Genomic DNA, 26,105 nt, shown 5'->3' on the forward strand with positions numbered 1-26,105 from the left:
TGCCTTAAGTCAAATTCTAAAATAAGGAGACCTAAAAGTAACCAACCGGCCCCGCGGTGTAGGGGTAGCGTGCCTTCTTCTTACCGGAGGCACCGAATTCGATTCCCGGCCAGGTCAGGGATTTTACCAGGATCTGAGGTCTGGTTCGAGGTACACTCAGCCCACGTGCTTATAACTGAGGAACTATCTGACGGTGAGATGGCAGCCCCGGTCTAGAAAGCCAAAAATAACAGCGGAGAGGATTCGTCTTGCTGACCACACATCTCGTAATCTGCAGGCCTTCGGGCTGAACAGGGGTCGCTTGGTAGGCGATGGCCCTTCGGGGCTGTTACGCCATGGAGTTTGGTTTAAAAAAGTGAACAGAGAAGGAAGCGACACCCCTGCAAGGCTCTTTAGCTTCCAGCTAGTTCTTCTGTCGGGCCTCGTGCATTTAGGAGAGTTGGAAAACGTACGCCTTAATAAATGTTCCTCATGAAACCTTTGTAAGAATACTAACTGCATCTATTTATAACAATAATCACAAACGCCTCCTTTTCATGTGGCTCATTTGGTTGCGTCGCTGTCCTTTTGAGTCCGAGTTCGCAGGTTCAAATCACGGCTTGGGTCGGTGGCCCTTAAAACGGTGTTGAAATGGCAACAGCTCCGTGTCGTTGGTTTCTGGCTCGATAATAAAAATTATACATACGAATATTAGCGTCACAGAACTGTAACTTTATACTACTATATTCTGTATCCCTGGCTTGCGTGGAAAACAAATTAACAATTTGCTTTACATCGCCCCGACACAGATAGGTTTTATGGCGACGGTGGGGTAGGAAAGGCCTATGATTGTGAAGGAAGCGGCCATGGCTTTAATTAAGGTACAGTCCCAGCATTTTCTTGGTGTTAAAATGGGAATCCACGGGAAACCACTTTCAGAGCTGCCGACAGTGGGGTTCGAATCCACTATCTCCCGGATGCAATTTCACAGCTACGCGGTTCTAACCGTGAGGGAAACTAATAGGACAAGGTAAACCCTACCTAGCATATGTTGTGGGGAAAGTTCCGTTTAGTAAACAGTACTTCAGTCTGTGCGTCAGTCTAGGCAGGGCAGCACCCATAATGTTATGTATAAAAGTAATAGGAATATCATCTACACTTGTAGTCTTTGATTTAATCGAGTACAAAGCATTTTTAACCTGATTTTCTGCAACGCTGTGAAATGTGAATGATTGGCTGGAGGGGAGAGCGGTGAGTCGGTACAGTTAATTGGGGTAGGTTGAATATTTATTCTACTAAAGTAATCGTTCAGTTCGTCAGGTCAGGAGTTGTCTGTCTCTGTTAATGTTTTCCTGTTCCCAGAGCTCTCAGTTGATCCCATGCGCGATTAGAAATTTTTAAGGCTATTTGTTGGGGGTGTCGACCTATAAAGATCTTTTACCCCTACTTGCACCATATGATATGAACCTGCGTGTAATTGGAATTGCGGAAGTGTAGTGTGTTGAATGTGAGGAAAGAAACGTTAAGGACGGCACAAACACTCAGTCCTTAGGCCAGGGATATTAATCATTTACAATCAAACCCCCTGAACCGGCCGGGAATCGAATCCGGGGGCGCCGGATGACAGGCGGACGCATTGTCCCTACACCTGATTAGAATTTAATTGGTTAGCTAAATTCCGGAAATATATACTTTTTTATGTCTGGTGCGATTTCTTAAGATGCGGTAAGATTCGAAGTCTGTGTCATCTAGGGTTTGTTTATAATGTCGAAATAACGAGTCACGGTGGACCATCATTCTCTTGGTTTCATCATCTAGCCATGAACATAAAGGCCGAGGAACCTGTATTCGACGGGTGTGTGTGTGTGTGTGTGTGTGTGTGTGTGTGTGTGTGTGTGTTTATGTGTGTTTCTTTGCCGCATTATTTGTAAAAAAGGTCACTTTTTTATTGCTTATTACATGACCATTATTATTATAACATTACCGTATTTATTCTATAACAGAATATTACATCTTTAATCAAACTGTTTATTCTTGCATTTATTTCACTTGTACTCGGAATATATGAAATGCTGCACTTATGTTGGGATCGGAGTAACAGAGGATTGCAGGGGGTGGGGGTGGGTGTTGTCGGCCAAGGAGTCCAGACACCCCAGGAGTTTTAACGAATGTACTTTTATTAAGCATTTTATATATAAGGAACATTACTATTAGCTTCCGGAGTCCGACTCATTGGCTGAATGATCAGTGCTGAGGCCTTCGGTTCAGAGGGTCCCGGGTTCGATTCCCGGCAGGGTTGGGGATTTTAATCGCGGCTGATTAATTATTCTGGCTCGGGGACTGGATGTTTGTCCCAACACTTTCCTCTTCATATTCAGACAATATACTACACTACCAACCACCAAAGAAACACACAACAGTGATTACATCCCACCATATAGGGTTGGCGTCGGGAAGGACATCCAGCCGTAAAAAGGGCCAAATCCACATGTGCGCCACAGTTCGCACCCGCGACCCCACAGATGTGGGAAAAGCGGTGGGGGGAGAAGAAGAAGAATACTATTAGCTTCCGGAATTCACACGAATCCACCACTCTTACTTGGATCCAAGGACACTAATTTCCTTTTTACGTTTTCTATACCACCTAAACTCTGGAAGTGCGGGCGCCTATCAAAAGAAAATTCTGGATGAAGAACTACCTTAATGCCCTCCCCCCACCCCACCCCAAACTGAAATCCTGGCTACGCTACTGAATCACACAACCTTCTTTTTTTTTTGTACTGAAAAGAACCTAACAGTTATAAAACTGACTCAAAACTGAAAATAAATAGCGTGTAGTACAACACAAAAGAAATGGCAGATTTAGTTCCTTGTACCATGATAAGATGCATTTATCTTCATAAAATGAGCATCAATCAAAAACTGACCAATTCAATTAGGAAAGTAAACATGAGAGGTTTTGTTTCAATTCAGGCAATTTGATACTGTGACACCTGACGACTTGATCACCCATCTACTATCAGCAGTGGAAGCTGACAACAGTCTACCTCCTACGGTGAATGCACAGAGTATTGTGGAGTCATGGACAGAACAACCTGGGTTCCCCGTTGTCACTGTGCAGCGCTGCTATGATGACAACACAGCCATCATAAGTCAAGTAAGTAGATTCTTCTTAAAATTAAATCCTGTTGGGAAGTAGGTTCTGAACACAGACATATAGATTTAGACTGGCAATGAGCAGCAGGATTCTGAAGCCGGAAGCATTAATGTAAAATAATAGCCGAAACGGAAAACTGGACAGAAGATAATTAAAATAATTTTAAAACCACATCGATATAATAACGTTGATGATTAGACCTATTAGGTCCTTTATTTTACTGCTAAAAAAAGAAAGACTGGTATATCAATTTACCAATACTTAAAAATAACCAACCTGTTGTAGACCGTTCTTGGGTCTCTCAACTTTCTTACAGCACGATTCACACGTATTTTCAGGTTTTTTTGTCCAATCCTTGTCGCGTATGAGGTGAGATGAATCTGCCTTAGCAAGTTTTATGACCGGATGCCCTTCCTGACGTCAACCTCATCAGAGTAGTTCATGAGAAAAAATGAATCGCGTGATATCTGATACTAGGGAGGGAGACGATGAAACCCGGTGCCGACCCATAGCCTACTCCTGTCGAATAGCACAAATGGGTCTGCTCAAGCTTTAACGTCCCCATCTGACGGACGAATCACCATCAACAGCGTCATATCCCCTCACTCCATATGAGTTTTGCGGAGAGGTTTGGAATTTAATCCCGTCTTTTGTCACGAAATTTAATGATTAGAAATTGTATACCACCACCTCTCCTACCCTGCCGGCCAACATTCTGATGGCGAAAACTTATACGACCATCGGGACTCGAACCGGCTAACCACGGTGTCAGAACGTTTAGACCTCAATGCCTTAACGATCATGGCCACCAGACGGGCTCCACTACGTATTTTTAGGTACTCTGATGAAATTACACTAATGGTGCGCGTCCTTAGGGTTTAGGTCTAAAGTATGTGAGTTTTAACTTATTTAAAAAATGTTACCTACTACTGAGCTGTGATTTCATTTGGTGTGTTCCCTTACATGACTGAGCTTAGTCCATTACATGTATTCTCTCCGAAATGCATCCCAGTAACTTTGCACACACGAACATCTTTCGTAATAACATACAGATTACCTCTATTTTGGAAAGAAATGAATATATAAGGATTTTCTAATACTAGTGTTTAATGTTATTTATTTATTTATTTATTTATTTATTTATTTATTTATTTATTTATTTATTTATTTATTTATTTATTTATTTATTTATTTATTTATTTATTTTACGTTTTTGGAGACGCCGAGGTGCCGAAAGTTTGTCCCCAAGCAGTTCTACGTATCAGTAAATGTACTTATTAGTGCAAGGTAAGGAGTGTACGTGGGCGCAAGTACGCCACTTACCGGTGTATTGAAACTGCTATTCCTTCCTTATTCTTTCTTCGTAAATAGGAAAAACCACACCCAAACACTGCACGGGTATTCATCATTCCTGCCACACAGTAGTTTTCCGAAAAATTAATGCGAAATGTACATCATAAAACAAAACTGCAAGTAACATGATCTGTAGTGACGTAAGATGGCGGCGGCAGCAAATTTCCGGCTTCACAAGCAACATTGCTACAAGATACGGCGCTGCCTGTCTATTTACTATTATGTCTGTGGTTCTGAATATCGAGTTTCCTTGAACCTTATCTTGATATTAAAGAATTATAACTCCGTCTAGCTTATCTTAATAATAATAATATCCATTATTTCTCAGAAGTTAATAATCAAAAGGAAGTATTTTATTAACAGTACATCCATCCTTCATTCAGCCAGCCAGCTAAGCCAAGGATCTTAACCCTACAACGCGTAGTGTAGCCTTTTGGCTACCCTCAGTTTGAATTAAAATAAGTGCTTGAAAATGACTACAGATGGCACCACATGCCAGAGAATGAGATGAGGCAGTCTTAGGGTGTGAAATCGCGGGGGGCGGAAGGGAGGGATTTCCCCCCCCCCACCGACGATTTTATCTCAAAGGTTCCCCCCCCCACTAAAATTGCCTAGGGGGGATTCTTTCATTATAAATTAATGAGTAAAATGTAGAACACATAATGTATTACTGAAATTAATGATTTTACTGTCATATTTTCATAAAAACATCAGCAATGACTGCCAGGTCTTGAGCAATAAAACAACTCAGCAGTGGCAATCCGGACCTGCAACCTATTATGCATGTTTCACTCTGACAAGTCCATCTGAACCCGGGCAAAAATGTAAATTACTTGAAGCTCTACTCCTTTGTCATTGCTCTAAGTAGCTTGAGCTTACACCACTCCTGTACTTCTTGGAGAGGGTGTGTTTCCGATAGGTATCAATAAGACAGTATTCACTTAGGCAGTGTACAAACCGACAAATTTGTTCAGTCAACACTTAGCCCTGGTAGAGGAAGGTTCCACTAAGAAAGCAATAAATCAGGACAAATCGCGCCTCGTCTGGCCTTTCTTAAGAAAGCGACAGTCTCTTATAAACTTCTCAGCTGATTGTAATAACGTTCTAATAATTATCATTTTCGTTATAACAACAAAGTTCAAACAGACAGATCTAAAATTTAGATTTTTCTGGGGGGAGAGGGTAATCAAATTACAGGGAAATTTTATACCCCCTCCCCGCCGGATACTGCCTGAAATAAACACTAGTAGCTAAGCCCTATGTTCGTACTCCCCCCCCCACCACCACCACCACCACCACTTCTTTCTGATTTCGCACCCTGCTGCTCACACATACAAAACATATGCGCGTGTTGGTAGCATGGCCGGACTACACTAGTCTGGCCATGTTGGGAGCCCTGCTAGGGAATGGCTGTGTAATCTTTATTCCATAGCAGAGTCAGGCAGTAGCTTGGCGCGGGAGTGTTATTTATTATTTAACTAAATTCAGCTCAATGCTATCCGTCCCTGTATTGGTGCCTAAAAGCAACACCTATGAACGCCTTATTGGTTGAAGTGGGCGAACAACCATTCAATATAAGACGAATAATGTTAGCGAAAAAATACCCATTAAATAAACTGTCTATGTCTTTCCTAAGCTACAGCTCTTGCATGAATATTTTCAAAGAAACATAAGGAGTAATTTTACAAAACCAGTGATTTGAGCAGATTCTTCCTTATCGTAATTCTGTTGTCCAAAGCATATATGTATAATGCATATGAATTTGTATTTTATTTCGCAAAGTAATTAATGTGAACCCTTGTTTTTGCCACGCCCCACTTTTCAAACTCCACTGTTGACTTATTTAGTCAATCAATCATAATTTGTCTGTTAATTGCACGACGATCTTGTGAGATGGCTCGTTTCAGAAGTTGGTATCTCCCGCGTGTCGTGAACAAAAGACTGCACATGGACACAGTGAAAGATACGTGGTTGGTTTCATACTCCGAAAGTTCTGAATTGTAATTCTTAGAACGTCTTTCGTAGAATATGCGGTATTTGAAACGTGTATAAATATGCCACAAATTAAGAATTTCAATAGGAAACAACACCATAAAGGTAACAGATACACGAAAAATACAGTGAATGTTAGGTTGAGACCAGTACAAGACAATAATTCATCTTCTAACCCCACAAAAATAAAAAACAATAGACTCGTGTGTTTCAAGTGCTTCAAAGAGAAAGATTAGTTATCTTTCAGAGGAAAACAAGAAAGAAAAATATTAGATTTTCCTATGCAATGAGGTGTATTTGGAAATGTAAGAAATCAGGACAGGTATTTTGTTCCATGATGAACCTGCCACCTCCATCAAGTACATTTGTCAAAGCCAACAACGTAATGTTATATTCATTGAAGCATGTTTCCTTGGGTTGTATGGTAAATGCAGCTAAAGAAGCCAAGCTTCTAAATGGCAATAGTACCGTAAAACGGGGGGAATAGAAACAAAACTTCATATACATATACTACATTGAATATATAATATAATTACTGGAAATTATTCTTAATTATAATTGTTTTTGGGTTGGCAACACTTTAGAACAACAAGAAAATTACGTTTTGTCTGTTTGGCAGCACTGTAGGTTGACGTTTATCCTAGTGTCTGTCATGAAAGTTTTCAAGATATTTTCCTACCTACTTTGAACTTCTGTGGTTAGTAAACATGTATTTTATATGTGATAGTTAATGACGTTTTAAATGCTACCTATAACATCAAGATAAAACAGTAAAGGTTGATTTTGTTTTACTTTTAACGAAATCAGCTTTGAGTATTTTCATATTTTTAGATTAGGTTTTTAAAATTTGTGGGGTAAATAGAAACATAACAATTCTGGTGCCTACTCAGTTCAGGACAGTGAGGAAGACCTGATTTTGTCCTCTTTAGATTCCTCTGATCAAGATGAAAATACTGGTATCTTTATAAGCCAAGATGACTATATGGTGGTCAAAGTATATGGAAAAACAAAAACATATTTTAAGTGTTATGTCTGCAAAGTTAGTTACCTTCATGACGATGATTTTGTTGGAACACATTTAAGAAGAGTTCCTCAACCAAAAAGTTCACAATGACTGAAGAAGAATCTTTTGCCTCAAGAAACGATATCGTCCGAAAACTGTCGTCGCCAGTTCTAAGTTCAAGTGTTCGTTTCAAAGACATGCTATGTTTTGAGGATGATCTGTCTGAATTAACAGTTTATTAAAGATACAGTACCAGGGTCAAGGTAAAGAGCTGTGTTCTGTTTGTTCACCTTAGGTTTGAATACATTAACCCTGAGACATATTTTTTTTGTACATTTTACTTAGTTCTTAGATTAATAAATAATTATCTTGTGAAATCACTATTTACTTCCTAATAGAAAAATATATATACTTCATAGTTTATATTCACTTCTCTTTGGTTTTCAAGGAAACAACCCCTATCTGCAGGGTGATTAGAAACACCATGTTTATATTCTTCTTTAATTTTATTGAAATACAATAATTTAATAATAATATCGTAAGCTCATAGGGGCAATACAGACCTGAGTTTTGGGTAGTATTATTTGTTTTAACTTAATAAACAATAAGTTAATTTTTAATCCAAAGTTGAAATTTGTTTCTATTCACCCTGTTCTATGGTAGTGATGCTGTTGTTGCTTGTGATGGAAGCTGGCAAAAACGTGGTCATACATCAGTGAATGGTGTTGTAAGTATAACATTTGTAGATTCTAGGAAAGTCTTTAATGTAGAATGCCTGACAAAATACTGCCATGGTTGTGCTGTAACCCAGAATGATCATAAATGTGAAAAGAATTTTGTTGGCTCTAGTGGTAACATGACGGCTACAGGTGCTGTAGCAATGTTCGAATGTTCTTGGTGTGAGCGAGGTTTGAGATATGACAAGTACCGATATGATGGTGATTCCAAGAAAGTAATAAAAGTAAATAACTGTAAACCATATGGGACAATGTAAAAATTGAAAAACTTGAGTGTGTTGGCCATGTAGAAGAGGTTAGGGACTACGCTTAGGAAGCCGAAGAAAGATTTGGGTAATCAGAAACTTTCTGATGGTAATCCCATCAGTGGTCGAGGGAGGTTACCTGATGCAGAAATTGATAGCTGCAGTTGTATTTTTGGCTTGCTATAAGAAGAAATACAGGAAATCTTCAAGCAATGAAACGGGGCATAAAAGCAACATTATACCACAAAATGTCAACAGATGAAGAACCAACACATGACCTGTGTCCAGAAGGTTTGGATTCATGGTGCAGCTTTCGGAAAAAGGCAGGGGGGCCTAAATATCACCACAAGAACTCACTTACATAGGCTGTTTTGAATACCATAAAACCTGCATATAAGGAACTTAGGATGACACACTGTTGTTTAAATATTTATATGGTGGCACACAGAATGCCGAAGAAAGTTTTAATCAGTGTATCTGTCAAAGCATTCAAAAAACTCAATTTGTAGGTTTCAGAACCTTTTAAATAGCTGTATTGGATGCAGTGATATGTTTAAATGAGGATATGATGTCAAGAAAATATGTTCTCGAAGACATGGGTATCGAGCCTGGAGCAAACATGTTGAAGGCGATGAGGGACTTTAACAGTGACTGTGTGAAAAAAATCCAAAAAGCAGGAGGTATAGGATGGTAGAGTTTAAAAGAGAAACAGAAGAGAGAAGATGAGGAGAGCCAGCAACAGGAAAAAATATGGTCCAGGAATGTTCTGAGGCAGGTGTGAGTGAACCACAAACTTTAAATGCAGTTTCCCAATAACTCTTTTTTTTTCACATTTAGGTACACTTTGCTCCTAAACGACTCTACCTATAGATATTAAATTTTGCACCCCCATTTATGACTACACTGTATTGCTTCAAAATTGTGGTTTTCATTGTTGCTAAAAGTTACAATGTTTTAAGATTAAATTTTAATTTATAACTGAACACATTAAATATTTATTAAATGTTAAAATTCTCGAGTTTCAAGAGTTTCATGCAGCTTTGAATTTGTAGTGAAAATTTGGAAGCAGTGGTACAAATACGTCAGTAGTAATGTGTACCAACATGCCATGTTTCAACGAGATCTTGAAAAATGTCTCGAAATCAAAAAAATTCTTACAAAATTCCTATAAGTCTAAATACTATGAATTTCAATTCACTAAAATCAGCAAGGCTTTGGCTTTACATGATAAAATTTGTGCATTTCTATAGTGAGAAGTTTAAGCATTATTTCAATGACCGCTCATGTAATTCTGCCCTTAATATGCTTACTAATTTCCAGTTTCAACATCTCGCGTAAGTTTTCCTTACCTTCTTCCGTGTCAATATTTTCAGCAGAGATATTTGCAATTCGATAAGCACTTATATATATTAAATGCTATCACAAAAATAAGGTAACAATATTCACGGATTCATTAAGTGAATTATATTCACTACTATCTACCAATATTTCCACAAATTGCAACGTCAAAAAGTAATTATTTGATTTAGAAAAAACAGGAGTCTAGCTCCTAAGGGAGCGTTTCGTTTTTCGCCGCATAACGTTGTAAGAAAATGATCAGAACATTTCGGAAAACTTCGGTGAGTTTGCCGCCGCGTAGCACAGTCCAGAAAGGTAAATCTAAAAGTAATTCTTCGAACACAAAACGACACATAACCATGATAAGATTAAGACTTAATCAAGCATGTAGGCCTACTCCTGAACATTTATTCATTTAGAATAAAGGTGATCGAATCAAATGTCTATGAATGTGATAAACTAGTCGGTACAACCAACCATATTGTTTTCCAGTGTGAGAAATTCAATCATAAGCGGAACAAAGTTATTCAGAAATTAATGAAATTGGGCTTTTCACTGCCCTTGAACGTCTCTTGCCTGTTATATAATCCTGCAGTTCAACTGGCAGAGTCAATGGTTCATTTCCTTCAGGAAAGCAAACTAACAGTATAACTCTAAGACACGGTATATACTATATTTCGGTATCCCTTTTGCTATATTGTGCATTTACGGACACATGGCAGGTAAAGGTTCGTTTCAATACTAATGTGGGTAGAATATTGAAAATGGTGTTTTTATATTCTTGTGTGCCAAAAGCTTTGTCAAAACAGTTTAAATGCATGCTATAAGGTATAGTTTACAATGTCAGTTATGATTTGGGAAAGCAGAGTGAAAATATTCCTATTTTATTTTAGGCCTAATATGGATAACACAACAAAGCTATTCACGAGAGAACGCTTATTAAATTTGACTGAAAATGATATTGTGAGCAAAATTTTCTCCTCATCCATACAGAATTCTTCCAGTTAGATCATTTCGCTGGAAAAATATAAAAACAAAAAACAAACAAGATATAAGGAGCTAATCTACGTCTTGCTGCACGTGTGCCTGAATGGGTGATATCCCCCTTTTTTCTACGAGGGCCCCCGAAGTCCGCTCCCCCCGCGTGGCAATCGACTCAATCTACATTGCCTCCGACATGCTATTAATTTCTAAGAAGAGAAGAGATAGCAGGGAAGGGTGGGGAAGGTACTACAGGAGTACCTGCTTGTTTGCACGTCAGACGCGTTACCAGGCAAGGTTTCTGTTGTTAAGGTGTGGTATTGAGGGTCATGAAAAACCAAATAGGCAGAAAAGAGGAAGAGCCTACATGTAAAACCTGACACATTTTGATAGCACATGCAAAGATGCGGTTTCTGGATAGGTCCAGGTGTTTGTGTTAGTTGAGAAGAGGTATCGTGCACCAGCCATGAACCATAATCTCGCCATTCCAATTGTCAGGGGAGCAGTCCGTCTGGGCACTGCCGTGACTAGCGCGGGCCTTGCCGGTTGCGGAGCCATGCGTCAAGTACCACTAGGGCCCGTCGCACAGCGCCACCTCCTTGGGGTCTCTCGTAGCCAGTCTCCGATCCCGGAGAATGAGGCCAAGCTCGCCGCATCTGGGGCCTCCTGGATGAGGGTGGGTCATGTTGCCGGGCCTCCTTCCTCTCTGTCCGCGCCATGGCCCGATATACAGGGCAACTGCGATGAGAGGTCGGGTGGCCCCCCGCGCAGGTGGCGCACACCGGCGTCTCTTTAATTGTTGCGCACGCCGTGTAGGGGTGACCACCCCCACAACGTTGCACCTCATTAAGAGCCCACACCTCTCCTGCCGGTGGCCCCACCTTAAACAGCGGAAACACTGCAAGAGCTCCTGAGGGGGACGTTTCAATCTCACCTGATTGCTGCTACCCGCTGAGGTCCTGCGATCCCTATCCTGTGGGGCGCACATAGATGTCTGCAGCTCAACAGACACGCTGGCAGGCTGGGCCGGGATAGCAGCCTCCGAACGCCAGGGGGCGTCCTCCTCCACTGCTATGCTGTCGTCCGCCGTAAGGGGCGCTTTCCTGGATTGCGCCCGGGTAACATGCCCTTCCTCGTAGGCCTGGGTCTGCGTCCACTTCGCCCTGGCAGATGGTCGACGTTCCTGGTTGGCGGCCTTGTTGGTCTGCGTGTACTTCGTGAAGTACAGCAGTCCAACTGGGATCACGCCACCGCGGCACTCAGGAGCTTCGGCGTCGTCTTCGGTCCTCGGCTCCATCTGGGTGGCTGCCTCCGGGCTGCCTGTGTCGTCCTGCTGCTCCCTGAGCCATGGTAGCCGGACAACCTGGAAGTGTTGAGACGCCAGTTCCTCGTAGACGCGGAAGCGGCTTGGGTCTTTAGGGCGGATGACGACCGCCCAGCCAGGGATGATCGGCTCCTCTCCGAGGAACTCCGCAATCGCTGTCAGGAGGTCGATTATGACAATCGTCTCCCTGTAGGTGTGCTTCCCCCACCGGTTGTACACCATCAGCGCCGGGAGTCTAAGGTCGGGGCCGAGCTCCAAGCTCAGCCTCGCTTGGAGTTCCTCTGTGGCTGCCCTGCAGTCGTAGTCGGCCGGTCTCGCTGGAATGGATAGCTTCTCCATCCATGTCCTCCTGAAATAGAAACTGAAAAAGAGCTAGCACTAAGAAGTGCTTCCTGATAATGCTCGCACTGCGTACTTAAAAGTACAAACAGTAGGCAATGCTCTTTTGGGAGATGCACTATCAAGTACAGTTGCCTGGCTAGTACTTGGAACGTACAGATCGCCTGGAGAGGAGAGTGACTCAGCGGGAAGCACGTACGTCTGCTCGCTGTGACTGCCGAACTCGTCCTCTCAGTGAATTCCCCTTCCCTCCGTCGCAGATAACCAGCAACCTGGGGCGGAGCCTCTCTTACAAGCCACCAATAGCAAAGGAGGCTATCATCCCTTTCTGCAATCTTTCAACTTTTTCGGATAGATAACACAGCTGTCTATTATCACCCAAGCAGACACATCCTCTGACTTCCCCAGATCGGATAGCCGTTAGCAAGGGAAGCACACTCTCTTTTGCTGAGTTAAAGCACACCTAAAATCAACTCCTTTCTAACTAACAAATTGTCTGTGACACTCTAACAAATGAAAATCTTCTCGTACCGTTCTTTAAATCCTGTCCTGTCTGACGACATCTAACATCAACTTCTTACCACTTAACACATTGTCTTTCTGTTTTAAGGCAGGTAATTCACACACACAGTCCTTTATACCTATGACATACATCTAAAATCTACTTCTTACCCCTAACAAATTGTCTTTGTGATTCACTCATGAATTTTTTTTTGTACCGTAACTGGAGTATTCTAATACTATAGAGTTCCTTACACACTTTAACACTTGTCTTCTAGTAACTGGAGTTTTCCTTACACATTATATACAAATGAAGCTACTTTTGCTACCTAATAACAAACTCTTACCTCAACGTTTCCTTAACACTCTTTTCACAGGTCTTCCTCGCTACAACTAAAAATCTGCTTTAAATTATAATAGTCGTGTTTTTCCACTCTTTAACCAACCACCCTATTATTTTATGATCATTGCCTTCCTGCTTTAACCCTTTCAGACCTGAAAGAAAACTGGAGGTGTGAATTTTTGTTTGTACGTCAAGAACTGACTAAAATGCTCCTCAATACACATATTAATAGTTTATTTTACAAAATAAAAACTAACATCCGAAAAACAGGACACACACAATTGTGCGTATCAAAATTCAAAACCTCGTTGTATCACGTACGATGGTGTAGCTTCAAAATTTACGTTCACTAACCAATGTACACACTTCATTGAATATATTCCGGTATTCAGTAAAGCTTCTAGATTAATATAAACGCAGTAAATAAATACTTACTTTCGGCACTACTGCTTCCTGCCATCTCGCCGATCAACTGTGCTTTTTAAATTCTTCTTCCTTCGCCCTGGTGGTCAAGCGCATACTAAAATCAATTGAAATACGCCACGTGTCCTGCACAATCACTGCAGTCCGGTGTAGCGCCGAAAAAACATCAAATACGGTCAGGGATAACTAAAATACGAACCCGCACAATTGTGCGTACTCGGTCTGAAAGGGTTAAGGCAGCAAACTGGCTCTCATTCGTGAATTTCCTTCTAATAACTAAGAGTTCCCTTATTAGATTTAACAAATGAAAATCTTCTCGTTTTTCACCACACAACATACATATCGTATGGTCCTTTTCCAATGACTACCGTACCCTTTATTCCTGTCCTTACCCAACAACTACCATATTAGACCTCTTCTTGCCGTTCTGTTAACGTTCCCTACCTGCAAGTTTATCTCTTGGCTTATTCTATTAAGCATGCTGAGGGATGCTCTACTCCTTCATTCAGCTTCCAGCTCTTGCTTTTGAATATCTTTCATCCTTCTTACAAAATCCTTCCAATTTGTTCCTTTATTCTTTACCCAGTCTCTCTCCCAGTAATGTCCCAAATCCAGCTTCTCCAAATTACTTTTCACCTTATCTACCCAATATTCTCCATATATGTTTCTAATTCGATGCTGATATGCTATCTGCAGGCGTTGACCTCCCTCCCATCTCTTCAATCTTAACCAGTAACTTATCACTCTCTTTACGATATCTACCTACCTTTATGCATTCGTTGCACATTAACCTTGCTCGCGCACTGGCCACATTGTATGGGAGACCCATTACAATTTTACTAACTACCTTATTCAATAATTCACTCTCCTTCTCTAGTCCCCATTTAATACCATTCGAAAAACCATTCTCTGGATCTTCTGCTCAATGTTAGGGAACTTATTTTATAATATCCTTGTTACCGAGAGTGCAGATAATCCTTTCTATAGTAGAGCCCACGAGAGTTGAAGTCTGACAGGTGAGCGACGAAAGCTATAACTACGAAGTACGCTGCGTTGTCATAGTTACCTCAATTCGCGGTCTACCACCTTTCAGACAGGCTGAGTGTTTAATAAAACATTTAGGCCTAGGCCTAATGCAATTAATTTTCTCCTTGACCGGTTCCTAAGTTCGTGTTAATAATTCCAGCATTTAAGACAGAACACGACATTATCGATATATATATATATATACAAGATTTCATAATCACTAACAAAAACATCAGTTTCTGACAATAACCTCAACAAATGCACATGTTAATTACAGTATAGAACAACACTACCCACATTGATAATTTTTATTATTTAACGCCGATTGTTAACGGTACCTGTACAATTCGGGAATAAACTACGGTATAATTAACACAATAGGAAGACGGCACTTCATCGAGAAAAGAAATCAGTCAGAATATGAATGACAATGATGGAATTAAGGAGAAATTCGGACTTTCCCCCGTAATTGCTCAGAAAATAGCAATAAAATGTACAGACATGCAATGTACACAAAGCACTGAACCGAGATATTTGTAAAAATAAAAAGTATTCACTGCTCTGCCGACAGCAATCAGTCATCTAGAAGGGGCTCTATCCCATCCATATCATCTCCTGTACTATCCTGCTCGTTGTCACTGTCGCTTTCACTGACACAATCATTTCTCTTCCCTGGCTTCGAACAGTCACACCTCGGCCAGTTGTATTTTTTTGGCGTTTCTTTTGACTTGGAAGTCATTGTTAAACACTCAAAAGAACCGATCAAATAAAACTACACGGATTCTTAACGAATAATGGAGAACTTCACACTAACACTATAGTCACACTACTAGATCGCTAACATCTACTGACGAACAAAACTAGGAAAACTGAACAACTAGCCACCGATAAACTTAAAGAAATAAACTAACACCTAACATAATATTCTGAAAACATACACATTAAGCAGCAACGACTAGCACAGCTAACACAGTACCATTCGGAATACTATCACAAAAGCGACTGAGAGCAAGCCAACTTACGTGGTGATAGCGTCCTAAAATGTTGCAACTCTGTTATCGTTGCCATAGCAACAGGCCATTTTCGAACAGCGTTAGTCAACTTTTTCTCGCCAGTGGCGCTAAACGTCAGACTTCAACTCTCGTGGGTCCTACTGTACTTAGATTCTTTAATTTGGTCGGTCCACCTCCCATTCCTGCTTATGAGTATACCCAGATATTCTCGGGTGTCTGATGCCTCAACTATCTCATATTTTATCGCCCATTTCCTCTTATCCATTCTTCTCATATCTTTTGTACACACCTTTGTCTTACTACTGTTGATTTTCAACGACCAATCTCTTGCTCCCCTAACACAGGACAATCCCATTTTCCTCCTCCATACTCTCTTAATATATCGTTAATAAATAACAAAAATAATATGGGAGATAGTTTGCATCCTTCTTTCAACCCCATTTTTGATTCAATACATTTATTTACTAACCCTTATTCAGTTCTAATACTACAGTACACCTCCTCATATACCGCTTCAAGTGCTTTTCTCATCTGTTTGGAAACCCCTAGTCCTAATCCCTAGAACAGTGCCCCCTGCTCACTGTCCCGAAGGCCTTTTCAAAATCTACCGAAGCCATATACACTTTACCTCCTTTTGACTTTACATATTTATCTATTATCGTACTCACTGTCATGATATTATCCATAGTCCTTCCTCCTTTCCTGAATCCACCCTGGTACATCGAGGGTATGAAAAACTCCTCCGCCTAATTTCTCAACCTCTTTGCTAAAATGCCAGTGTATACCTTACTCAGTGAGTCTAATAATGTTATTCCCCTATAGTTGCTTGGATTATTCTTATCTCCTTTCCTTTTATAAATGGGATATATTATTATTTTCTGCCATTCTTGCGGGAATTTCGCACACTCAAACATCTTATTACATAGCTTCACCAAATTCTCCAAAACGTTTTTATTTTTACTGCCTCTTTCCAAAACACCAGTGTTACGCCATTTAATCCCCCTGCAGACCCAACTTTCAATTTTCCCAGCACTACTAATAACTATTCTTCCGTTATCTTTTCATCCAAGACCGAACTACCCAGCTCTGTCTCCCACCCCATCTCTCTCGTCAACCCCTCCCTATCCCATATACATATATCTCTCCCTGCCTAATAGTCTCTGGTTATTTTGGACCCATCTTTCATAATTAATATTGGCTTCTCCCTGCCTACTCGCCCCTCTATATGTTCTGTTTATTCTCTCCCACACCTTATCACTTGGGTTGTTTTTACAGTCCCTATTTATTGCCTCCGCATATTCCTTCTGTCATGACATCTTCCTTGCTACCAACATGTCCTTATACAACTTTCTTTAACTACAAAACTCCTCCCTCATCTCCATCCCCCACTTCTTCCTCCACATCATTATACCCTTCATCACCTCTCTTCCCATCTCCCTACATTCCTTATTGTACCACCCCTCTCCACCTTTCTTTTCTGCTCTACCTCTTACTACACTCTTGATCGGTTTTTCTAATAATTCAAAGGCAATTTCCATATAATTACCAACACCCCGCAACGCTATCTCAATCATACTCTTGATGATTTGGAAGTTCTCATCTAATTAATTACCCTACTTAATTTCTCATTTGTCTCGTCCGACCATTTATATAGATCTTGACTCGTGCCCTTTTCTCTTCCTTCCCTTCCCGTATCCCTCTTCTCCTCTTCCTTCATCTTCCTCAAAGAAATATATACTGGTGCCAGTGGCGTATGCTGGGGTCAAGACGTGGGCTATCACTAGACTTAGGTTACCCCCTTTCGATGGTTGGTTTAGTGAAGTCAAGCCTTCAGCGTTTTGAGTTGCAGCCAATAGCCAACGGAGAAGCCTGCTGTGTTGTCAAGGTTGCTTCACAAGCTACTGCCCTGGCCTCTGCTACTGCCAATGCTCAATCCCTGAACAGTGGAGGAGGTAGCCTAAGGCTTAGCAAATTAAAGTCCGGCTTTGTGGCTAAATGGATAGAATGCTTGACTTTGGTCCGATGGCCCCGGTTCAATTTTCAGAATCAACACCCTCATACTGTTAATTCCACTGGCTTGGGGACTGGGTGTTTATGACGTCTTTGCCATACATTTCATCCTCATTAGGTCGCCACCAAGCCTCTACAGATGCCATGCACCATTATTATTATTATTATTATTATTATTATTATTATTATTATTACCGGTACTATTAAATTAAAATGTTGAATTTTGCAGCGGTCGTACCCATCGTTCACTGGTTAATTAGCTTCCTCGGGAGATCAGTGGTGGTATCTGACCCATGATCGCGGCTACGATTACAACCAACGAAAGAGAACACTAAACCTGAAAGACTGCATTTCATTTCAGGAGATCTTCCAAAATATATTGCAGCCCTGTAGTGTATTCCTACCCAAGGATGTAAATTAAACGGAAGTGAAATACCAGCACTCTGTTATCTACAGTAGCGGCTGGTGCAGAAAATCAGTTGTGTGCTGTAACCCATCCCCAATCCAAAAATTAAAAATATTTAGAAACATACCGGTATGTGGTTTTCAAGAGGCTCTCCACTGAGTTTTCCACACTGAACAAACACGCAAACAACCCCAACACATATACACATTCCTCTTAAAAAACTATAAAACTATATAACTAAACACACAATAACACATGCAATGGCAAAATATTTACGATCTCAAACACTTGGTGTGAGCGCGCAAAAACAGAACTTCCCAATGTTACCAACATCATTGAAATGAAACCAGCAACGTCGTAATGCAAAATTATATGTTATGTTTTTATAGTGTCATTTACAAACTAGACATATTAATTAAAGAAAATCACAATATCATGTCCTTATTTTGACAACATAAAAAGTACAATTTTTATAGTTCATCGATTTACAAATGTGACTATGGAATAGGCAAGTTGGTAGTATTATATCCTCTTTGGTATTAAAAGACCTGGCGCGAACAGCTCTATAGTATTTCGTTTTCCCGTTTGCTTTGAGCGATCCTCTCTTAAACACTACCGCCGAGTCAAGAGGGTGCCAGCTGCCACGTTCTCATATCGTTAGTAATGCAAGTGTGCCTAGTGCAAGTGCTGCCTGTCTGTGGTCGAACGAAGAATCGCTGTGAAGTGATGTCTTGGCTGTTGTTTCCACAGCCTGACGGAACCGATCGGAACACATTCTCTTTGTATCGGAAAAGTTCGGCACGCATGCGCAAAAGGCAGAGTTCCTGGTTTCTGTGAGCTGTGATCGCACAGCACCCGGAGTGGAGCGCACCAGTAGTTACCTGGTTTTGAGGGGAGTTGAATAATGTCCTATTCTTTGGCTGACGTCTTTTTCAATGCACTGTAGAGTACAGTTTTTGATTGTAGATAATATTTGTAGTCTAATTCAATTTTCCCAATAGGCAATGTGCTGCAGCACTTCAGCACATAAGGTACGGCCGCCCCTGGTTATCTATATGATTAACTCAGAAGTACCGGTATGAGGTGAGGAAGTATATGCGATGAGTAACGCATGGTTGATAGCAGTGGCGATCTGACGAGCCGAAGCCTTGCACACCTCTTCTCCCCGGTCACCACTCCTATGTGATATGCAGCAGCAAGCCGAGACAGGTGAGTCGAGGGGAAAGGGGCGAGAGTCTGGGCTGCATTATCAGTTTCCGATGCCTTGCTCTCAGAAATACGTGCGACGTTTCTTCTCACTGCTTTGAATTTTTTTAAATGGAGCAATGTGTCAGATGCTTTACATTATAATGTGCTTTAGACTCCCATCATTCTCAATTGAGGCTTGGGCTTCACTGATAACCTTGGTAGCCCTCAGTATACGCCACTGACTGGTGCGTTGAATGATTCTGCCCAATCTACTACTTCTATCTTATTTATTCTATCCAGCATGTCTTCCGAACTAATCACCAAGTCATTTACACTCCCTCCTAGCATCGATATGCATGTCATCTTCCCTTTTTTATCCCCTCTTCACCATCCATTCAAAATATACAAATTTCCTGCTGCACAGAAGCCCAACAGTTTATTTCCGTAACAATTCCTCTCTTTATCCTCACTCCGTCTCTCTCCTGTCATTACTTCCATCCCCTCTTTGTTATATGATGGGCTTCAAGTACTTACCGGTACCAGGTGAATTCATAAGATTTTGTGATAAAGAAAACATAATTTTGAAGGGAAATTCATTTTCTTTTATTCAAAATATTGGCCATCGGCTTCTACACACTTCGCCCATCTTTCAGGTAAGTTATGAATATCATGCGAGAAAAACTGCTTGTCTTTTACGGCAAAACATTCGTCGAGCCATTTTCCAACTTCCTCGAAATTACTGAAGTGCTGCTGTGCGAGCGCGTGCCCCACTGATGCCAAGAGGTGATAGTCAGATGGCGCCAGATTGGGGCGGTGTGGAAGGATGTCCCAACCAAGTGATGTCAAGGTGCCTTTCACTGGTTTTGCTGTGTGAGACGGCGCATTGTCGAGTACCTAACAAAATCACTTTGCCATGTGCACTGGCACATTCCAATCGTCTTCGATCAATGCATGATATAAATTACCGGTAATCATTTCTTGGCGACAGCATTGTGCATTAACGGTTTCACCAGTCTTCAAGAGTTCACAATACACAATACCACTACCAGAGCGCATACTGTCTTTCACATTGAAATCGCCACGTTTAAATTGTCAAAACCGTGTCTCACATGTTCTAATCGATGGAGTGTGTTCGCCATATGTTTCTACCAGCAAATGACTTTCCACAGCCTTTTCCTTTTGATTAAATTAGAAAAGCAATGCGTGCCGCAAATGTCCTTTTTTCAGGCACAAACGTCGACAAGATCACTGAACAATACTACATGGACGCTAGTGTTTAGTGGATTAAACTTGTGTGTGTTGGTAGATTAATGTCGGACGAACACACTGACATGTGTGTCAAATTCATACGCTGCGTACTGTTTGCTGGCGCCATCTCCTAGTAAAACCGGGTATCCTCGCTTTTCAGTCCCCCATTAATATCATACCACCTTCTTCATATTTTTCTCTAATCATTCTTATATCATCTATTAATTTCTCAAAAAGTTACAATTTGCATATGCTGATCCTATCAGATGATTACACAGAAAAGACAGACGTACATTTTAACCTCACCCCCTCCCCATTTTAAACATTATCGACAAAACGTCATATATCACACTTGAAATCTATATATATATAATGAGAGCTTTGTCTGTACATTGCTCAGAATTTGAAAATGGCATTTCTGTATCGGTCATGTCCACAGTTACAAGGAAATACAATGTTTACTTTTCCGTAATGTCTGTCTGTCTGTCTATCTGTCTGTCTGTCTGTCTGTCTGTCTGTCTGTCTGTCAGTCTGTCTGTCTGTCTGTCTGCACACGCATCACGAGAAAACGGCTGAAGAAAATTTAATGAAAATTGGTATGTGAAGACGGGGGATGATCCGCTACACTCTAGGCTACAAATCATCTTACTCACGCTGAGTGAAATGGTAGTTTAGGGGAAGGCCTAGAAATTGAATTCTCAAATATTTATATTATTAGTGGTTCTATCGATAAATACTACATAACTGTTACATAGAATTAAATTTCCGATCATTTATGTCATACATTGTTACCGTGCCGGCTTTGATAACACAGATATTCTTTGTATTCTTGTTGCCAAGTCCATATCAACGCCGAGCCACGAGAAAATGGGTTAACAGAATTTAATGAAAGTCGGTATATAGAGTTGGGGAATAAGAAACTACAGACTAAGTTATAAACAATTTTATTCGCCCTGTATGAAATTGTAGTTTAGGGGAAGGCACTTAAAATTTAATTTTTAAATACGTATGTTATTGGTCCTATCGAAAGGTACTGCATAACAAGTTATAGAGAATACAATTTCCGACCATTTATGTTCAATTTCACCGTACCGACTATGATAAGAGTGGTATTTCAAAGCCGGAAGAAAACTAAATGTGAAGGCCTACAATATTGAAAGCGCATAACATTGATCAACAATAACATTACATTGACCATTGTTTGTGGTGAAGTTCTTTGTCTCCTATGCTGCCACTCAACTCAGATAGATGGGATTACTGCTGCGTAGCGAGTATAACGGCCTGACGGAATATTGGCGGGAAATATCTGGGGAATTAGAAAACTTTCTTCTTTAGCATGTCATTCCTCTGGTTCATACATTTTCTGGTACCATTCTGCTGGTACGTAACTCACTGGTTCATCATAGTATTCCAGCTATTCGATCCCTATTCTGACGTGCTGGTTTGAATGAGCAGTGTGCACTGTTAAGGCAAAGGTTCACTTAGTAGTAGTAGTAGTAGTATGACCTGCTCTAGAATGACAATTTAGGCATATTCCAAATTATAGCACCACAATTCACTAACTCAAAATTCAACCCTGAAAAGAGCCGTTTCTTTAAAAGGGCTTCTTCCTCTTCACTTTTATTAATTCTACATTCATTTTATTCCATATTATTAGTGAAGAGGGGGTATCTTATCTGGCTTGGAGGAAGAATTTGCCTCCAAATCAGATAGATTTTTCCGCCGCCAGTGTAGTGAATTGAGATTTTCCGGCTCATTGGGTACTCCTAGGAAACAGATTAGTAAAATGGCATAGTTTTGCCCTGGGAATCTTCACTATTCGACCCTCCCACCGCGAAAAAAGACTAAGAGTGTTCACGTATCACGGCTGTCTGCGGCCTGGTCGTTCCAGCTCTGGAACTTTGGACTGTTAGATCGGCAGCGTAGTATTGTTCGTTAAAAGTGAGAAAATGTGTGGTTTTTCATTTGATCGAGTATTTCATGTGAAATCATTGCTTTTACTCGCGCCATTCCTACTGACGTCATTCTAATGACCTATATTCATTCCAGTTGGGAAAACCACTAAGACAGTCTTTCTGAGGATGTAAAAAAGGCAGATGGAGACGGAGTGTCTGCCATTATAGAGAAAACCCCAAGCTTATTGTTAATGATGGTGGGCAAGCGAGCCTACCATTACAACGAAAATTCCCTAACGCAGTCTTCATATGAGAAAAGACGTTTGGTGATTTATCCGTCGCGTTTCTAGGGTAACAGAAAGATCTATGCAATTTAATACGGTCTTGCTCACAACGTGTACTCTACCTAACCTACAATTCTGTATACAATCTAGAATTCCTTAGCAAAACACAGGTACATCAGCTAGTTTCTTCTATAAAATTGTTTATCTCTTTCTCTACTAATATCGCTATTCCTCCTGGATTTCTTCCCTTCATCCCCTTTTCCCCTTTCACTGTATTCCTTACTACAAACCCCTTCCATACTAAGCTTCTCCCTACTGCTAGCCACGTCTCCAAATAAAAGCAACAATATCAAAACCCTCTAACAACTCCGCCACTTCTTCATTGCCCAGCTTACTAGACACCCCTTCAATATTTACAAAACCCACTTTCCAGAATAATTAACTCTTACCCCCTTCTTCTTCTCTGCTTCCTCTTCTATTCTTATTGCCCTCTATTGTATTTGTGGTCTTACTTCTAGTTACTCTCACTTCCTCAATTTCACCTGCGTTGAATACTTTTATTTGATTTTTATTTTACTTATTTTATTTTACTATTTCCACACTCTCTTCACCCCTTTTCTCCTATAGCCCTTTATTCTTCTTCCCCCAGAGATCTTTTAAACTTAAGCTTCTTTCCCTACCCATTGATTCAGGTCTTCTTTCTTCTCTCTCCTCACCTCCTCTTACCTGTGTCGTCCCCTGGCTGCCCTCCAATCTTGCGATCCCTGGCTCCACATTCAGCAGTTCTTCCCTTCCCGACCTTGCTATGCAGTGGACTTCGCTCACTTCCGTAATATCATTCTCCTCTACATCATCGATACTTCTCCTTATCGTGCGTGACCTGCCTCACTTCTCCCTCTGCCGTATGGGTCGCCTTCTGCTGATGTTGATGGTCTTCATCCATTTCCTTTAACCGGTCCACCCTCCGTGTATATGAACATCTTCCATTCCCGACAACCAGCTGCTGCCCTCTAATACCAGTATATGCTCCAAGACAGTGTGTTCTTGCCTCTCTTAAATGTCTGCTAAAGATTCTGTTCTCCTTAATGGCTTCACTGTCCATCTCCCTTCTTATCCACACTTTCTCTCCTTTTAAATTACTAGCATTCCTTATCCCAATGTCTGCCATCAATTTAGATAATAATTTAATTCTAATGGGCCTTCTTCCCTTAACTTTCCTGCCCCGATGCACATCGTCTATATCAACTTCACTGAAGTCAAGCTTCATTTTATTCTGTACCACTTCCACTACTTTGTACACTAGTTCCACTTTACTCCCGTTTTCCTCTTCTTGCACATTTTCCCCCTCAAAATTTCTTGATCACCCCTCACTACTAATCGCTTCACCTCCCTCAGATCTTGCTCTAAACTTCTTTGCTGACTTAGCCAGTTCTACTTTCTTCCATGAGCACCATTAATACTGATTGCTCCCCATCAAATTCCATTTTGTTCGCAAAGTTGTTTCCAAGGAGTCCCTTGCTTGTCAAATGGAACTGGGACTCTATTACTCCCATAGGTCCAAGGCTCGCTTAAAATGCCATGAACTTGGTAAATTCATGAAACAGGATGCTGTCCTACTTACACTTAGTCCAAGTGCGGATCTCCCATCTAACGGGTTAGGGACCACCGGTGGATTGTTTAGTCCTAGCTGCCCGAGCACAAGGAGGGCCATGACTTAGAACATGTCCGAGATGCCCACTCCCATTCCATAGCAACTGATATCCCGACTCTCAGGACCACTTACTAGGTCAATCAGCCGTTGCCCATGGTTCACAAACTAGGATGTGACTACAGCAACCCACACCATGAACCTTTATATCATACATTTAAAAGAATTAAAGGCCAATAATACTTCATTGTGCGACCCCCCTTTTATTGTTACAGGATCAAATAATGCTTCACCAATTCTAATTCTCTAAGTTCGACCACTCATTTCTCTAGACCGATAAGCCCTAATTTTTGTCAGCAGTCTCTCATGACCTATCCTATCAAAAGCCTTGGATAGGGCACTGGAATGATATATAAAACGGAAACAGTGGAGATTGATTGATTGATTGATTGATTGATTGATTGATTGATTGATTGATTGATTGATTGATTGATTGATTGATTGATTGATTGATTGATTGATTGATTGATTGATTGATTGGCTGTGTGAACCTTTCATGCCTTCCACTATATCATTCTCACAATCCTCATTACCACCACATCCAGGAAACTGGAGCTGGTAAATGATAGTGATGAATCCTCATTATCTGCACAATCCTCTTCTTCTCAATCTACTGTCAGGATTTTCTCCTGACTTTCTTGTCTGCAGCCTGGATCTTCTTTATTGACATCAAACCATTGCATCTTGACAGTTTTTGAGATGTTTTAATAATGATGCCATTGTGGCAGTAATCACACAAGCTTGCTAATGTTCTCCTAGTGACATGCTCATTACGTATGTTCACAGAAACGGTTCCTTCTCAACCAGGGTGAGAGTTCGGATTTGCTGTGGAAAATACCCATCAGTTGGGCAACAGAAGAAACTGGATTCAGTAACACGGCACCAACAATGTGGCTGACAATAGCTCAAGAAACTATATTAAGTGGCCTTCCTGCAGCTGACAAGTGGGTGATTTTTAATGTTCAAGAAGCAGGTAAGTTGTTCAGCGCCTCCTTCTGTCACCCAAAGAAACAGAATCATTCAGAATTTACAGGGTAAGAGAGGGGGAGGAAAGACAAAATACCTAGAAGGTGCTGTGGCGAGAGCCAGTGGTCATAATGCTTAGCTCTGTAATACCTAACCTGACCATAAATACTGTTACACACTACCTGCAATACCACCTGGTGGCACTTGGGAGAACCTCTTATGTAAACAGTCTGCATTAAGTGATTATATCATAGGATATAAACTTCATGTTTTTGATCCGTATTGAATTGTGATCCCAGTAATAACTAAACTTATGTTGTAATGGTCCAGCTTTTCAATACTATATTATGCAAAGCTTCTGGAATGAACTACGAGGGCAAGTCAATAAGTATCTGCAATCAATTTTTATAATTTACTACAAAAAGAGTACACACTTTTTACTGATATCATTTTTCAACATAGTTATCCTGCTTTGAAATGTACATGGCCCACCGTTTCACAAGCTTTCTGATACCGTGTGCAAAAAAGGTTTTTCGTTGTGCAGCAAGCCACGTATGCACCGCTTCCTTCACCTGTTGATCGGAGCTAATGTGCATATGGTTTGCCACATCAACAGTCACTCGTCTGTTATTCAGGACCATATCAT

General features: G+C 40.8%; 1 protein-coding gene across 1 annotated transcript in view; it reads left to right on the forward strand.

Moving 5' to 3' along the window:
* Positions 1-26,105, forward strand: part of LOC136857514 (aminopeptidase N) — a 178,315-nt gene that overhangs the window by 93,733 nt on the left and 58,477 nt on the right. The window contains exons 6-7 of the mRNA XM_067136225.2: positions 2,953-3,136; positions 25,280-25,466. Coding sequence (XP_066992326.2) covers positions 2,953-3,136; positions 25,280-25,466 — 371 coding nt within the window. The remainder of the gene's footprint in view (positions 1-2,952; positions 3,137-25,279; positions 25,467-26,105) is intronic.

This window comes from Anabrus simplex, chromosome 1, assembly GCF_040414725.1.
Source record: "Anabrus simplex isolate iqAnaSimp1 chromosome 1, ASM4041472v1, whole genome shotgun sequence".
Classification (NCBI taxonomy): Eukaryota; Metazoa; Arthropoda; class Insecta; order Orthoptera; family Tettigoniidae; genus Anabrus; species Anabrus simplex.